General features: G+C 45.4%; 1 protein-coding gene across 1 annotated transcript; it reads right to left on the bottom strand.

The window, feature by feature from the left end:
• Positions 1 to 3,916: 3,916 nt before the first annotated feature.
• Positions 3,917 to 17,359, bottom strand: LOC106589601 (neuronal pentraxin-2). Its single transcript, XM_014179779.2, has 5 exons — positions 16,635 to 17,359; positions 8,611 to 8,830; positions 7,009 to 7,253; positions 6,537 to 6,716; positions 3,917 to 5,211 (listed from the first exon to the last, which is right to left on the bottom strand). Exons 1-5 carry the CDS (start codon positions 17,088 to 17,090, stop codon positions 4,975 to 4,977), a joined length of 1,338 nt encoding a protein of 445 aa, XP_014035254.1. The 5' UTR covers positions 17,091 to 17,359; the 3' UTR covers positions 3,917 to 4,974.
• Between the last annotated feature and the right edge of the window lie 200 nt (positions 17,360 to 17,559).

Raw genomic sequence — 17,559 nt, 5'->3', positions numbered from 1 at the left:
TGAGTGTGTGTTGGTGTTGATTAGTCTCTGTGGTTACTTTCTATGATCATCACATTGGCCTAGAGGAAATCCCGAAAGAGAATTTCAAGCCACACTGCCAAGCTTCTTGTACTGGTAAGGCGAGGTTCTTTGCAGAATAAAGGCTGAAGTTTGGGTTTGTCCTTGTGTACACATGTTGGCAGGTTTCTGTGGAACTGGCATTTCCAGCAGCTGCAGTCACCATCGACTGCTCATCCTCCCACCACGAAAAAAGTAGAGGGAACCATGAGTACACTCACTTGCACAGAATACATTTCTCTGTGACTATAACAGGCCACATTCTCCATTGTTCAGGGGAGTGAATTGAACATTACAGAATGTTCCAATGGAAATTGTATTTTTTTGTTTCTCTCTACAACATTGTTTAACGGAACACACACCACTCAATAGTATACGCCTCAGACCCAGGGGTGTGGGTCAGTCTGTGGGAAGGTCAGTGGGTTCACTGTAACGAGACACAATCTACATTTTGCCATACCTCTGCTATTTTCCAGATACCGTCACAAACATTGAGTTGCAGGGGCCTTTGAGTTTGTTTTCATACAGCCTCCAATAACCTTTTCTTTATCCTTCCCTGTGCTGGGATCATCTTGGCAATGCTTACCTTAATCACTGTTATAGCCTGTCACCTTAGGAAGTAAACGACAACACAGGTGGGAGACTGTGCTGGGATCATCTTGGCAATGCTTACCTATACAAAAAACAGGGTGTGTATTAGAAGTAAACGACAACACAGGTGGGAGACTGTGCTGGGATCATCTTGGCAATGCTTACCTTAATCACTGTTATAGCCTGTCACCTTAGAAGTACAACAACACGGATGGCAATGCTTACCTTAATCACTGTTATAGCCTGTCACCTTAGGAAGTAAACAACAACACAGGTGGGAGACTGACAGCTCTGGTCTTGTTGAAAAATGTTTGGCCCTGTTTGAAAAAGCATACTTTCTTCCTCCAAGTATAGTCACTGGTTGATTACTTAAGAGTCTGTTCTACACTGTCCACAAGGGGGCAACCTATACCAAACATTGATGAAAAATCAACAAAGGATGGCTGCAGTCAGCAGCCCTGTCAAGTGACAATTTCGCAGTGTATGTACTTGTTCAGTTTGAAATTACTATGAGACAATTTATTTTGTTACATACATTAACCTTTAAGAACAAATTCATATTTCCAATGATGGTCTAGGAACAGTGGGTTAACTGCCTTGTTCAGGGGCAGAACGACAGATTTGTACCTTGTCAGCTCGGGGATTTGATCTTGTAACTAGTCCAACGCTCTAAACACTAGACTATGCCCCATCATTAAAATGGAACTGCAGCCCCATCAGGACATCCCTGATATCAGTAGTGATCTGTACAGTTTAAGTGGGAAGTTTACATACACTTAGGTTGGAGTCATTAAAACTTGTTTTTCAACCTCTCAACAAATTTCTTGTTAACAAACTATAGTTTTGGCAAGTCGGTTAGGACATCTACTTTGTGCATGACACAAGTTATTTTCCCAACAATTGTTTAGACAGATTATTTCACTTATAATTCACTGTTTCTAAACGCCTGAAGGTACCATGTTCACCCGTACAAACAATAGTACACAAGTATAAACACCATGGGACCACGCAGCCGTCATACCGCTCAGGAAGGAGATGCATTCTGTCTCCTAGAGATGAACGTGCTTTGGTGCGAAAAGTGCAAATCAATCCCAGACAATAGCAAAGGACAGTGTGAAGATGCTGGAGGAAACGGGTACAAAAGCCACTGCTCCAAAACCACCATAAAAAAGCCAGACTACGGGTTGCAACTACACATGGGGACAAAGATCGTACTTTCTGGAAAAATGTCCTCTGGTCTGATGAAACAAAAATAGAACTGTTTGTCCTTAATGACCATTGTTATGTTTGGAGGAAAAGGGGGGATGCTTACAAGCTGAAGAACACCATCCCAACCGTGAAGCACGGGGGTGGCAGCATCATGTTGTGGGGGTGCTTTGCTGCAGGAGGGACTGGTGCACTTCACAAAATAGATAGCATCATGAGGATATATTGAAGCAACATCTCAAGACATCAGATACGATGTTAAAGCTTGGTCTCAAATGGGTCTTCCAAATGGACAATGACCCCAAGCATACTTCCAAAGTTGTGGCAAAATGGCTTAAGGACAACAAAGTCAAGGTATTGGAGTGGCCATCACAAAGCCATGACCTCAATCCTATAGAAAATTTGTGGGCAGAACTGAAAAAGCGTGTGCGAGCAAGGAGGCCTACAAACCTGACTCAGTTACACCAGCTAGCTCTGTCAGGAGGAATGGGCCAAAATTCACCCAACTTATTGTGGGAAGCTTGTGGAAGGCCACCCGAAACGTTTGACCCAAGTTAAACAATTTAAAGGCAATGCTACCGAATACTAATTGAGTGTATGTAAACTTCTGACCCAGTGGGAATGTGATGAAAGCTGAAATAAATCATTCTCTCTACTATTATTCTGACATTTCACATTCTTAAAATAAAGTGGTGATCCTAACTGATCTAAGACAGGGAATTTTTACTAGGATTAAATGTCAGGAATTGTGAGAAACTGAGTTTAAATATATTTGGCTAAGGTGTATGTAAACTTCCCATTTCATCTGTATGTGTCCAGGGCAGAGAAAGGAGAGGTCCAAACCCTTCTGTTGCAGCACGGTACCAGAGCTGACACCTATTTGCACCGCAATTAGTCTTCATTTACACGCTTTTGATTTGGGCTTTGCTTGTCTGATTCAAGTAAAATATTGATAATTTGTTATAAATGGATAGTTCAGGATGAATAATGTAACATTGAACTATTGATTCATTCATTATAACTTGATACCGCTGCAGTTTACATTTCCTCTGTTTGTGTGCATTTTACAATTTTACTATTTGCCTTAATGATCCCAAGACCCAGCCAGAAGTCTGACCCCTAAAACAAAGTACCATCCAGGGTATTTTAGAGGATTGGATCCACCTATGATGATAGATGAGAGCTGCCAGTAACACTGTAGGGAACGGTCCTAATGGCTGTTACCTAAAGGCCCCACCAGCACAGCAGCCAGCCACCTCTCTGTCTGGGCTACAGAGCACCAGAGATTAATTCATCAGTCACATGACTAATGACCTTGAGCTGAAAGACATGGACTTGATTGACATGTACCATTTTATTGCAGCAACTGAATTCGAATTTGGGGTTTGGTGTGACTCACCAACACAATATCAAATGTTTTTATGGAGCAGAACATCTAAACAAATCAATTCTTTGGTAGCAATTTAACTTGTTATATTTACATGCTTATGTTCCCCAAAATGTATATATTTGTTAGGCAATAGATCTCTGTGGCTGTTATTTCTTTATATGTATCATGTTACTTACAATTGTACTTGCTGCTCACGACTGTACCAAAACATATGTATTTGAATTGTATCTTACAATACCATCGAGTAACTTGATTTGTACTTCAGTAATGCTACTTACCCTGACTTTGAATTCCAGACAGAAACTGGCCTTCAACTAAATAGTCTCTGGTAGCATAGAATAAAAAGTGAATGAATTTGATAGTAATACAGGACTGCATTGCATGAACATGTGGATACAGTGAAGACTGAGTGGACACTGACCCTGTCCCACTTCTATTCACAACCATATTCCATTTATTTTGCTGAAGAGTCAGGCAGATGTTTTCACATTAGTTTGTAGGAGTCGGTAGGAGTTGGTGTGTAGGAGTGTACCCAAATGACTGTGATGTCACCGTTGACCTTTGAGCTGCTGTCATGTCTTAATTAAGCATTACTAATGCCACCAAGGCTTTGGTCACTTGTTGGTTAAGGCTACTGGTCTATGAAATGTAACTGCTATATAAACAGTAGACTGCTTTTCAATAGTGTTTTATTTTTTCTTAATTTTTCACGTTCTTGTTCATTTTCATTGGCAAAGCAAAGGTTAGGTTTGTAAAGCACATCCGGCACAACATCCTTAAAAGAAGGCCACATGAAAAGTCAGCAGTGTAATATATTTACGCACATTACACACCCAACATTGTTTTCCTGGAAAGAAACACTTGTACACATTAACGTATTGTTCATATCATACATAACAAATTGTTCTTATCTGCTTAAAAATGTACATGTACACATTTAACAGTAACAATGCTCCCATATAAATGAGTCTTTGTTTGTTCTTAAACTATACACTGCACAGACATTGTAGACCTAAACAAACCAACGTGTCCCAAACAACAAGATGATAATTACGGAACAGTTTTGTGAGACAACAGCATTTCCTGCTGCAGGCATTGAGGTGGACTTGGGGTTTTGAAAACAGTATGGGTAATCATGGAAAATAAAACCTTATTAACATTATACTACAACAGACATGCCACAAGTACAAGAACACCAATTTCCACACATAACTATGACATGTTTACCAATACTAACTCAAAGATCATAGCTAGTCACTGATCATCTCTGCTATAGGTTGTACCATGGAAACCTGGCTTCCGTGTTTGATTTGATATTTGCCTAGATCTGCTTAGGCTGTCTCCGGTCGACGCGGAGAGGCTTTAATGACCTCTATCAGGAGACCAGGAGACTTAGGCTACTGTACTGTATGTGAGTCCTGGGACGGCTAATCTGTGCCTTACACCACCCACGCCACACGCCACACGCAAGCCTTAGCCAGCCTCACATGTCAAATCCAGTGTAATTAAGTCTGTGTCTGCCGGTGTGTAAGTCTGTATGTGAGTGTCAGCACGTGTGTGAGTATAACTGTCTCGGTGTAGTAGAATTATCTGGAATTAGATCAATCAAAGCCTTTTCTTACACAAACAGCTAAACAAAACATGACAAGCATTACACGTAACATGTACAGTATGCGTCAAGATCAAGAACATGAATCTAAACAAGTCATAGACAGACTGAGACGCCCATCCTAAGACTCAGTCTCAGACAGCCGGTCCTGGCATAGCTCTAGAGACAGTTTGGCTGCTCCCCCGCCAAACACCTCCACATCACTGTCCAGCCAGGACACCACGTTCCCGGGGGTGTAGGAGGAACAGTTGGCCATGGTGAGGATGTCGGATGGCTTCAGGACATTGTCCCAGATGTTAACCTGGCTCAGCTCACCCACAAAGGCCTGCGTGGCGTCAAAGCGCCCGCCCACTATGTCCTGTTGAGGCCATAAATGACAGGCCTCGTTAAAAACAACAACAATAACATCATCCTCCTATTCGCTGTGTACCACCAGGCTCAACCTGTCACACTCAAGGATGCTGTACTCTCTCTAGACAATGTTTTGCTTTCTCAAGTCACTGATAGTTAGGATTTTATTAGCGATTGGACTGTTCATATTTGGACTGCACTCTACAGCACGCTTTCCCAATAGGTGCCATCCGCTCAAGGGTTGCTATTCAGCTGTGGTCACCAACCTTTTATGAGTCAAGATAACTTTCTGAGTCCAAAAGCAAGCCGATATCTACCACAGATTTTTTTTTTAAACAGGACTTAAAAACATAAGCCTATGCGACATTAACATATTCAAAACAGTTCTGTAGCAATGAAGTTTGTGCAGTAGGCTATAGGCCCAATTATTATCACTGCATATTGGCTATGCTTCAATTGCCCTGCCAATGTTGTTCTTCTCAGACCATTTTGAAATTATATTTCAACATGTTAGGTAACACAGGTAATATATAATTTGTTGTATTACTTGTGAGGCACAGCTGAGTGTGCATAATCATTAGCTTTTTGTATTTTATTGGACTGATGGCCTGCATCTGATGGTCAGTCTGAGGGGAGGGAGGGAGGGAGGGAGCAGCGGTGAGGTGTTGAAAAAGTGTTGACAGTGCTGAATAACAACTTACACAAGAACGTATAAAAACACCAGCTCTTTGCTGTATTCATTGAGTCTCTCTCTGGTCATGGTTTTAAAAGTTTTGAAATCTCATAGGGGTCAATGTAAATAGTCCGGGTGGCCATTTGATTAATTGTTCAGCAGTCTTATGGCTTGGGGGTAGAAGGTGTTAAGGAGCCTTTTGGTCCTAGACTTGGCACTCTGGTACCGCTTGCCGTGCGATATCAGAGAGAACAGTCTATGACTTGGGTGACTGGAGTCTTCTACCTTCAGACTAATGAAATGGTTCAAATTGGGAACACTGACTTCCCAGCGATAGGGCTGCTGAATCAAGTGCACCTACCACCAACAGCTCAACATTAAAAAATAAAAAAGGAACGAAAGGCTTTATCATTGTCTTTTACAGAAATGTTTGGTGATCGACTACGAATGCCTTGGAGATCGACCGGTTGGTACCCACTGCACTAGAACCTATAGCACAGGACTCGTGGTCATGCTAAGCTACTGTATAATTAAAATCTGTGAAAACCTGATGATGCAGTTTAGTAAACCAAGAGTAAAATAGGTTAAAATATTTCACATACAAATAATATATGCAATTGTGTATACTACAGATAGGAGGCACTAGCCAGCAGATTCACCTGTTCCTGCCCCAGTATGATGGCTCCTCCAGGCTTGATGGGGTGCCAGGGGGCCAGGTTGTCCCCGGCCCCCAGCCTCTGACCATCCTGGTAGGCTTCCCACAGACCATCCCTGGTGGTCCAGGTGATACAGATGTGGTGCCACCTACCGTCACGCACCGACAGAGGCAGCTGAGCCACCTGGACAGGTAACAACATAGCAGAGGAGTGTAAGGAAGGTAACGATGCTTACAAACAGAAAGAAGAAGTGCATATTAGAGGGAGGAAGGTTAGGGTTTGGTAAAGTTGGTATAAAACACCAGACACTGTTTTAGACCGTGCATGCAAAAACAAAAAATCTGCAACCTCATTAAAGCCAGATCTAATTTAAAAGTAAGAACTAAGACTCCTGTCAAGCAAGGTAAGCTCCCCCTCAAATATCAGCACTACTGAGAAACACAGAGAGTTATTGAGTCATTTAGAGTGCCCTTACCTTGTCATTGATGAGCAGTTCTATGGGGTTGTTGCCCCACTCGATGAGCACAATCTCATTGGCCTGTCCTGGCACCCCATAGGAGAAGGGGGTGCCTATGCCAGGGCCGGCGCTGGACCGGAGCCACATGCAGAGCGTGAAGGCGTACATCTCAGGAAGGCTCTTGGTCATGCGGCCGTACAAGTAGTTAGTACGCAGGGGGAGGACCAACTTAAACTGCTCAGGGGACTTGAAACCACCGCCACCTACAGAGAAAGCAATGGGAGAGCTGTCTATGAAGTCAACTCTATACTGTATACGCAGTATGCATATAGTAAGACAGTATAAGACAGGGTTTCCCAAACTCGGTCCTCGGGACCCCAAGGGCTGTACGTTTAGTTTTTTGCCCTAGCACTATAGCTGATTCAAACAATCAACCAGTCATCAAACTTTGATCATTTAATTCAGCTGTTTAGTTGAAACCAAAACTTGCACTCCTTGGATTCCCGAAGACTAAGTATGGGAAATGCTGGTATAAGAGAACAAAATGATAAGCCAATGTTTGTCAGATTTTATCTAAAGCCTCAGTCTTCTACTACTATGTAGTGTAGTAAGTGAGTGACAGTTAGTAAGCAGGTAAATTGATAGTAGATTGAATGACTCGTTGTGCTTACAATATGTGAGTCTTCCTGTTTCTGCTGCATGTGCGTGTACTCCTGTCATCTGATTGTGTACACAGACGTTTGTGCGTTTTAGTTTTACCCGGTAAGTTGACTGAAAACACATTCTCTTTTACAGCAACAACCTGGGGAATAGTTACATGGGAGAGGAGGGATGAATGAGCCAATTGGAACATAGGGGATGATTCAGTGCCCATGAAGGTCAGATTGGGAATTTAGCCAGGACACCGGGGTTAAGACCCCTACTCTTACAAAAAGTGCCATGTATTATTAATGTATTAATGTATTATTCCAGCCCAGGTGCAATTTATATTTTGGCCACTAGATGGCAGCAGTGTATGTAATACGTTTTAGACTGATCCAATGAACCATTGCATTACCGTTCAAATTTTTGTATCAAGACTGCCCAAATGTGCCTAATTTGTTTATTAATAACTTGTCATGTTCAAAATGGTGCTCTCTCCTCAAACAATACCATGGTATTCTTTTACTGTAATAGCTACTGTAAATTGGACAGTGCAGTTATATTAACAAGAATTTAAGCTTTCTGCCAATATCAGATGTCTATATCCTGGGAAATGTTCTTGTTACTTACAACCTCATGCTAATCACATTAGCCTAAGGTTAGCTCAACCGTCCCGTGGAAGGGACACTGATCCCAAAGAAGTTTAATGACCAAAGAGAGTCAGGATACCCATTTAACATCCCATCCGAAAGATGGCACCCTACTCAGGGCATTGTCCCCTACTTGCCATCCAATACCATTTCCATCAGGATCTGGTCTCCCATCCAGGGACCAACCAGGACCAACCCTGCTTAGCTTCAGAGGCAAACCACTAGTGGGATGCAGGGTGGTATGCTGCCAGGCATGTGTGAGTGGGTATGCACGTCTGTGTGTGCCCTTTTGTGTCTCTGTCATATCTTCCTTTTTCCAGTTATTTACCTTTCTCCAGCTCGTTAATCCTGGTCAGCAGGGAGTTGAGGGTGCTCTCCGTCTTCTGCCTGTGGGCTGCGGTCTCGTTGTAGAGCAGAGACTTCTCTTCCTCCAGGTTGTTGACCTTACTGAGCAGCTGTTTCTCCAGATCTCCCAGCCTGCTCTGCAGCAGGTCTCTCAGTTCGCTGGGGAATGACGTTCCCGACGTGTTGGCTCTCTGCTGCTGTTGCTGTGGGGGAGATGAAGATGTCACAAAACAATTAAATAAGTAGAGGCAACGCAAGATGGTCAAAGACAATCAGTAGAGGTTTACGCAAAGAGTGTAATTTTGAAAGATCATTGGCTGAGTGGAAATCAGGTGCACTGTGTGTAGACCAGTATGTCTTCAGAAGGGCCACATGACCTGACAAGGGAAAACTCTGGGCCCTTGTTGTAACTAATGGAGAACATTGGATCTCTCCAATTGTCTCACACCAGTTTCCTAAGTCTGTTAATGCAGAATGAGCTTAAACATCGTTATATGTGAAATGAAACATAGCTCTCTAAGAGAGCTAAATATCCCAAGAAACACATTGCATTCTTGGTCATTTGACAAAATATAAACGAAATACATAACAATTTCAAAGATTTTATGAGTTAAGTTCATATAAGGAAATCAGTCAATTGAAATAAATAAATTAGGCCCTGATCTATGGATTTCACATGAATGGGAATACATATATGCATCTGTTGGTCACAGATACCTTAAAAACTTATTCGGGATTGGTGGTTCCCCTGCGAGACGGTTGAGCTAACGTAGGCTAATGCGATTAACATGAGGTTGTAAGTAACAAGAATATTTCCCAGGATATAGACAAATCGGATATTGGCAGAAAACGTACATTCTTGTTAATCTAACTGCACTGTCCAATTTACAGTAGCTATTACAGTGAAAAAATACCATGCTATTGTTTGAGGAGAGTGCACAGTTTTGAACATGAAAAGTTATTAATAAACAAATTAGGCACATTTGGACAGTCTTGATACAAGATTTTGAACAGAAATGCAATGATTCATTAGATCAGTCTAAAACTTTGCACATACACTGCTGCCATCTAGTGGCCAAAATAAAAAAATGCACCTGGGCTGGAATAATACATTATGGCCTTTCTCTTGCATTTCAAACATGATGGTACAAAAAAATATTTAAAAAACGGTTGGTTTTTTCTTTCTATTATCCTTACCAGATCTAATGTGTTATATTCTCCTACATTCCTTTCACATTTCCACAAACTTCAAAGTGTTTCCTTTCAAATGGTACCAAGAATATGCATATCCTTGCTTCAGGGCTTGAGCTACAGGCAGTTAGATTTGGTTATGTCATTTTAGGCGAAAATTGAAAAAAAGGGGTCATCCTTAAGAGGATCCTTAAGGGGATTATCCTTAAAGAAAAAGGTAGGGACGTGGATCAGAAAACCAGTCAGTGTCTGGTGTGACCATAATTTGCTTCATGCAGCGCAACACATCTACTTCACTTAGAGTTGATCAGGCTGTTGATTGTGGCCTGTGGAATGTTGTCCCACTCCTCTTCAATGGCTGTGCGAAGTTGCTTGATATTGGAGGGAACTGGAACACGCTGTCACACACATCTATCCAGAGCATTGCAAACAGGCTCAATGGGTGACATGTTTGGTGAGTATGCAGGCCATGGAAGAACTGGGACATTTTCAGCTTCCTGGAATTGTGTACAGATCCTTGCAACATGGGGCTGTGCATTATTATGCTGAAACATGAGGTGATGGCGGCGGATGCATGGCATGACAATGGGCCTCAGGATCTCGCCAGGGTGTTTCTGTGCATTCAAACTGACATCGATAAAATGCAATTGTGTTCGCTGTCCATAGCTTATGCCTGCCCATACCATAACCCCACCGCCACCATGGGGCACTCTTTTCACAACGTTGACATCAGGAAACCGTTCACTCACACAACACTGTCTGCCATCTTCCCGGTACAGTTGAAACCGGGATTCATCCGTGAAGAGCACACTTCTCCAGCGTGCCAGTGGCCATTGAAGGTGACCATTTGCCCACTGAAGTCAGTTACGATGCTGAACAGCCTTCAGGTCAAGACTCTGGTGAGGACGACGAGCACGCAGATGAGCTTCCTATGACAGTTTGACAGTTTGTGCAGAAATTCTACAGTTGTTAAAACCCAAAGTTTCATCAGCTGCCTGGGTAGCTGGTCTCAGACGATCCCTCAGGTGAAAAAGCTGAATGTGAAAGTCCTGGGCTGGCATGGTTACACGTGGTCTGCGGTTGTGAGGCCGGTTGGACGTACTAACAAATTCTCTGAAACAACGTTGGAGTCGGCTTATGGTAGAGAAATTAACATTAAACTCTCTGGCAACATCTTTGGTGGACATTCCTGCAGTCAGCATGCCAATTACACGCTCCTCAAAACTTGAGACATTTAAACACTTTTCAATTTAGAGTGGCTTTTTATTGTCCCCAGCACAATGTGCACCTGTGTAATGATCATGCTGTTTATTCAGCTTCTTGACATGCCACACCTGTCACGTGGATGGATTTTCATGGCAAAGGATAAATGCTCACTAACCAGGATGTAAACAAATTTGTGCAAATAAAATTGAGAGAAAGAAGCTTTTTGTATGTATGGAAAATTTCGGGGATCTTTTTTTCAGTTACAAAAGCTGAAGAACATACGCACATCCCGGTACTTCCGCAGGTGCTGGAGTTGTAGGCAAACTCATGGAAAATAGAAAGGAAAACTCCACAGACTGCTGCTCATGCTCCCTGGTGATATTTATAACAATGTTTTGACCCTTCATCAGACATCCATATCCCAGGTGGGGTGGAAGGTCCTATATATATGGGTAGTACTCAGTGACATCACTTCCTGAAACTTGAGGTAAAAAATATATAACGTAGGTTCACAGTATTAACATACAATGTATCGAAATATATGATCATACACAAGGAATGTGATACATTTTTACAGTATTACTGTAAATATTGATCACATTCTGTCACAATTTCCGCCGAAGTCGGCTCCTCTCTTTATTCGGGCGGCGTTCGGCGGTCAACGTCACCGGCTTTCTAGCCATCGCCGCTCCATTTTTCATTTATCCATTTGTTTAGTCTTATTCCCTGCACACCTGCTTTTCATTCCCCAATCACCCTACATGTATTTATTCCTCTGTTCCCCCTCATGTCTTTGTGTGAAATTGTTTTATGTTATGTGTCAATTTTGACGCGCTAGACTGGTGTTCGTTTGTTCCGTGTTTTATCACAAAGTATGTTTATTTGTTTGAACATAATTATTGTGACTGTTTGCGCGTTTTGCACTTTTGCCAATTGGCTGGAGGTTTCGACGCAATGGCGTCCGTCTGTTGGTTTCTCCTGTCTCAATAAAGTGTGTGCCTGTTCACAACTCTCTGCTCTCCTGCACCTGACTCCGCTCCCAGTACGCACAGCATTGACAGAATTTCACACCTACCATGGAGTCAGCAGGAGCAGGTACACCGGTCAGAGGAGTCAAGGAGCGCGTCCAGGAACAATCGGCAATGCTGCATCATCTCGGTGCCATGATGGATCGCGTTGTCCAGACGATGGACTGCTGGAAGAGACAGGAAGTCTCTCCAGCGCCTCGACCAGCGCAACTGGGGTTACCTCTACCCGTCCCATCCGGATCCAGTTCCAATGGGATGTGTCTCTCCTTTCCCAGGGAGTATGATGGGACGGCAGCACAGTGCCAGGGGTTCCTCTTACAACTGGACCTATACCTGGCCACCGTTCACCCAGCTCCCTCGGGAAGCACCCGCAGACGTCCAGAGGGGGCTTTGTTGCTTCCATCTTCCAGCACTCCCGCTCCGGTGCCCATGGAGTGGAGGGGCCTTCACGTGCACCATCTGTGGCCGCAGAGGGCACACTGCCGGTCGGTGCCGGGATGGTCCCTCTGGGAGTCGAGGCAGCAGGCAGGGCACTCTGGCGTCACCCCAGGTGAGTATGCACCACTCTCATCCAGAGTCCTCTGTTGTCCACCTATTTGTAGCTGTTTGTTTTCCTGAGTTTTCCCCGCATTCCCACTTCACCCGCCTCCTCGAGTTTCTTTCTTGTGAAGAAGAAGGATGGAGGTCTGCGCTCGTGCATTGACTATTGAGGTCTCAATCAAATCACGGTGAGGTACAGTTACCCGCTACCTCTGATCGCCACGGCGATTGAGTCAATGCACGGGGCGAGCTTCTTCACTAAACTGGATCTCAGGAGTGCGTACAACCTGGTGCGTATCCGGGAGGGAGACGAGTGGAAAACGGCGTTTAGTACCACCTCAGGGCATTATGAGTACCTCATCATGCTATACAGGTTGATGAATGCTCCATCAGTCTTCCAATCCTTTGTAGACGAGATTTTCAGGGACCTGCACGGGCAGGGTGTAGTGGTGTATATCGATGACATTCTGATATACTCCGCTACACGCGCCGAGCATGTGTCCTTGGTGCACAGGGTACTTGGACGACTGTTGGAGCATGACCTGTACGTCAAGGCTGAGAAATGCCTGTTCTTCCAGCAGGCCATCTCCTTCCTAGGGTATCGCATTTCCACATCAGGGGTGGAGATGGAGAGTGACCGCATTTCAGCCGTGCGTAATTGGCCGACTCCCACCACGGTAAAGGAGGTGCAGCAATTCTTAGGGTTTGCCAATTACTACCGGAGATTTATCCGGGGTTTTGGTCAGGTGGCAGCTCCCATTACCTCACTGCTAAAGGGGGATCCTGTACGTCTGCAGTGGTCGGTTGAGGCGGACACGGCTTTTGGGCACCTAAGAGCTCTGTTTACCTTGGCTCCCGTGCTGGCCCATCCGGATCCCTCTTTGGCGCTCATAGTAGAGGTGGACGCATCCGAGGCTGGGATAGGAGCTGTGCTCTCGCAGCAGTCGGGCACGCGACCGAAGCTCCGCCCCTGTGCTTTCGTCTCAAAGAAGCTCAGCCCGGCAGAGCGGAACTATGATGTGGGGGACCGGGAGCTGTTGGCTGTGGTTAAGGCTTTGAAGGTGTGGAGACATTGGCTTGAGGGGGCTAAACACCCTACCGCAACCTGGAGTACATCCGGGCAGCGAGGAGACTGAATCCTCGTCAGGCAAGGTAGGCCATGTTCTTTACCCGTTTTGTATTTACCCTGTCCTACAGACCAGGTTCCCAGAATATGAAGGCAGACGCACTGTCCCAGCTGTATGACACAGAGGAGCTGCCCATGGATCAGACTCCCATTCTCCCGGCCTCCTGCCTGGTAGCGCCGGTCGTATGGGAGCTGGACGCGGACATTGAGCAGGTGTTGAGTACAGAGCCCGCTCCACCCCAGTGTCCCATCGGGCGTCAGTACGTTCTGTCTGCTGTTCGTGACCAGTTGATCTATTGGGCCCACACATCACCCTCCTCTGGTCATCCGGGGATCGGTCGGACGGTGCGCTGTCTGACTGGGAAGTACTGGTGGCCCACCTTGGCTAAGGATGTGAGGGATTATGTTTCCTCCTGCTCGGTGTGCGCCCAGTGTAAGGCTCCTAGACACCTGCCCAGAGGTAAGCTACATCCCTTACCTGTTCCACAACGGCCTTGGTCACACCTGTCGTGGATTTTCTGATGGATCTTCCTCCCTCACAGGGAAACACCACGATCCTGGTCGTTGTGGAACGTTTCTCTAAGTCCTGTCGTCTCCTCCCTCTGCCCGGTCTCCCTACGGCCCTACAAACTGCGGAGGCCCTGTTTACACACGTCTTCCGGCACTACGGGGTGCCTGAGGATATAGTGTCTGATTGAGGTCCCCAGTTCACTTCGAGAGTCTGGAGGGCATTCATGGAACGTCTGGGGGTCTCGATCAGCCTCACCTCAGGTTTCCACCCCGAGAGTAATGGGCAGGTGGAAAGAGTGAACCAGGATGTGAGCATGTTTCTGCGGTCCTACTGCCAGGACCGGCCGGGGGAGTGGGCGGCGTTTGTGCCCTGGCGCAGAACTCGCTCCGCCACTCCTCCACTAACCTCTTCCCCTTTCAGTGTGTATTGGGGTACCAGCCAGTTCTGGCACCGTGGCATCAGAGTCAGACCGAGGCTCCTGCGGTGGACGATTGGTTCAGGCGCGCGGAGGAGACATGGGAAGCCGTCCATGGTCACCTCCAGCAGGCCGCGCTGCGCCAAAAGACCAACGTGGACCGTCACCGCAGTGAAGCCCCAGTGTTTGCACCGGGGGACCGGGTCTGGCTCTCGACCCGAAACCTGCCCCTCCGCCTGCCCTGCCGGAAGCTGGGTCCGCGGTTAGTGGGGCCCTTTAAAGTCCTGAGGAGAATGAATGAGGTATGTTACAGGTTACAGCTTCCCTCCAATTACCATATTAACCCCTCGTTCCATGTGTCTCTCCTCAGGCCGATGGTGGTTGGTCCGCTCCAGGAGTCTGAGGTGCGGGAGGTTCCTCCACCCCCTCTGGACATACTCCATCCGCGGCGTACTCCGTCCGGTCCATCCTGGATTCGAGGCATCGGGCGGGGGGGCCTTCAGTATCTCGTGGAGTGGGAGGGGTACGGTCCGGAGGAGAGGTGCTGGGTTCCGGTGGCGGATGTGTTGGACCCTGAACGTAGTCCTGTGTGGCTCAGTTGGTAGAGCATGGTGTTTGCAACGCCAGGGTTGTGGGTTTGATTCCCACGGGGGACCAGTACGGGAATTGTTTTTAATGAAATGTATGAAAATGTATGTATTCACTACTGTAAGTCGCTCTGGATAAGAGCGTCTGCTAAATGACTAAAATGTAAATGTAACTGCTGCGGGAGTTCCACCGTCACCGGCCGGGTCTCCCTGCGCCTCGCCCTCTGGGTCGTCCCCGAGGCCGGTGTCGGCGCGCCGCTGGAGCTGTGCGTCAACGAAGTCGGCTCCTCTCCTTGTTCGGGCAGCGGTCGACGTCACCGGCTTTCTAGCCATCGCCGCTCCATTTATCCATTTGTTTTGTCTTATTCCCTGCACACCTGCTTTTCATTCCCCAATCACACTACATGTATTTATTCCTCTGTTCCCCCTCATGTCTTTGTGTGAAATTGTTTTATGTTATGTGTCAATTTTGACGCGCTAGACTGGTGTTCGTTTGTTCCGTGTTTTATCACGAAGTATGTTTATTTGTTTGAACATAATTATTGTAACTGTTTGCGCGTTTTGCACTTTTGCCAATTGGCTGGAGGTTTCGACGCTGTGGCGTCCTTCTGTTGGTTACTCCTGTCTCAATAAAGAGTGCGCCTGTTCACAACTCTCTGCTCTCCTGCACCTGACTCCGCTCCCAGAACGCACACCATTGACACATTCCTTGTGTATGATCATATATTTTGATACATTGAATGTTAATATTGTGAACCTATGTTATATATTTTTTACTTCCTGTTTCAGGAAGTGATGCCACTGAGTACTGCCCCTATATATAGGACCTTCCACCCCAACCTGTGATATGGATGCCTGATGAAGACCTAAGGGTCGAAACATTGTTATAAATAAATATCACCAGGGAGCATGAGCAGCAGTGTGTGGCGTTTTCCTTTCTGTTTTTCATCATTTATGTTAGCTCATCAAACATGGGACCAACACTTTATATGTTGCGTTTACATATTTTGTTCACTGTAGTTGTTACTGTGCCATTAAGAGGAAATACAACGTTTGTTGATTAAGGTGACATAAGGGAACTTAATCACTGGAAGGTAAATGAGATAGAAGGCTAATCCATTTAGGGCACGCCTCCAGATGGTGGCAAAAATAGATGGATATAGGCTACAGGTCAAAATAGGAGCAAAGTTAATGGCTATTCAACGTTGACCACAGGAACTGGTGTTCACTTTAGATTCCATGACTTGATAAGCAGACAATCAAGCAAGGGCCAACAATGTAAAACAAACATTAGGCCTATTTCAGATGTATTTAATTCACACTGATAACGATAATTTTCAGCACTCCCTTTCCATTATTTAGGAACCAGAGTCATGTGGTTACTATCCACTCCTGCGCCTTACCTCTAGGTTCTCTAGTCGGTCCTTCAAACTCTGCATGGTCTTCCCGAGGTTGTCGATTGTATCATTGGGATCTCTGGGTAAATCTCCCATTGTATTCTGATTATCTTTGCTTTTACTCCAAGATCCAGCACTATCATACTTCCCTCCATCGGAGGCTGACTCACAAAGGGAGAGCTTTGCAGTCAGCTCGTTTATGGTCCCAAGTTGGTTGACTATAGTCTCTTTCTGTTGGAGAATCGTTTCCCGGAGCTGCATGACTGTGTTCCTCAACTCTTCCTCCTGTGCCGCTGCGTTAGTTTCGGGACGTACGGGGACCAAACATGTGTCGGCGCCGACGGGGATGACTCGGCATAGGAGCCGGGTTCCCGTGCCCGGGGTGTCATCCTGTCCACGTACAAGCTTCCCATAGCCCAGTCCCAGTGCGTAAAAACACAACAATCTCAAAAGAAAGAACATACCTGCGGCAGTATTTTGGTCGTTAAGCTTTAGTGAAATCAGGGGTGGTCCCTAACCGATGATTAAGCGTTTCAAATCCGGTGCGTAATGCACACCGAGAAAGCGGTAATCTACTCGGAATACCATAGTCAATCTCGGATTAAACGATATATTTTGTTTCAAAACTTTATCATTCCATAGGAAAGAACATTTTGAAAAATAAATTCTTAGGAAATGATAAAACCACGTGAAGAGTCTGGGTTTACACTAAGTATCCCTGGCTTTACGCACGTTAGTGCTGAAAGGACAGCGACCGTGAGTTAAGAAGAATATCGTCAGACATATGGCGCGATTGGATTGGTTGTAGCATGTTGACGTAACTACAGTCCATAAAGGTAGGGTCCGTATGATGAACATGATGTGTTTACCTGGTACTAGATTATCATTGACCAATCAATTGAAATAGATGAGCTAAAACAATGTCCACTAG

This window comes from Salmo salar, chromosome ssa28 (assembly GCF_905237065.1).
Source record: "Salmo salar chromosome ssa28, Ssal_v3.1, whole genome shotgun sequence".
Taxonomy (NCBI): Eukaryota; Metazoa; Chordata; class Actinopteri; order Salmoniformes; family Salmonidae; genus Salmo; species Salmo salar.
Note: the sequence above shows the minus strand (reverse complement) of the source record. Positions and strands in the feature narration are given on the sequence as shown.

What these genes read in the sequence shown, in the direction of transcription:
- LOC106589601 (XM_014179779.2), bottom strand. Translation starts at nt 17,090, where the DNA reads ATGTTCTTTCTTTTGAGATTGTTGTGTTTTTACGCACTGGGACTGGGC. An exon ending in GATTAACGAGCTGGAGAAAG is followed by an intron (nt 7,254 to 8,610) that starts GTAAATAACTGG and finishes CTTTCTCTGTAG; the next exon opens with GTGGCGGTGGTTTCAAGTCC. An exon ending in AACTGCTCATCAATGACAAG is followed by an intron (nt 6,717 to 7,008) that starts GTAAGGGCACTC and finishes TTACCTGTCCAG; the next exon opens with GTGGCTCAGCTGCCTCTGTC.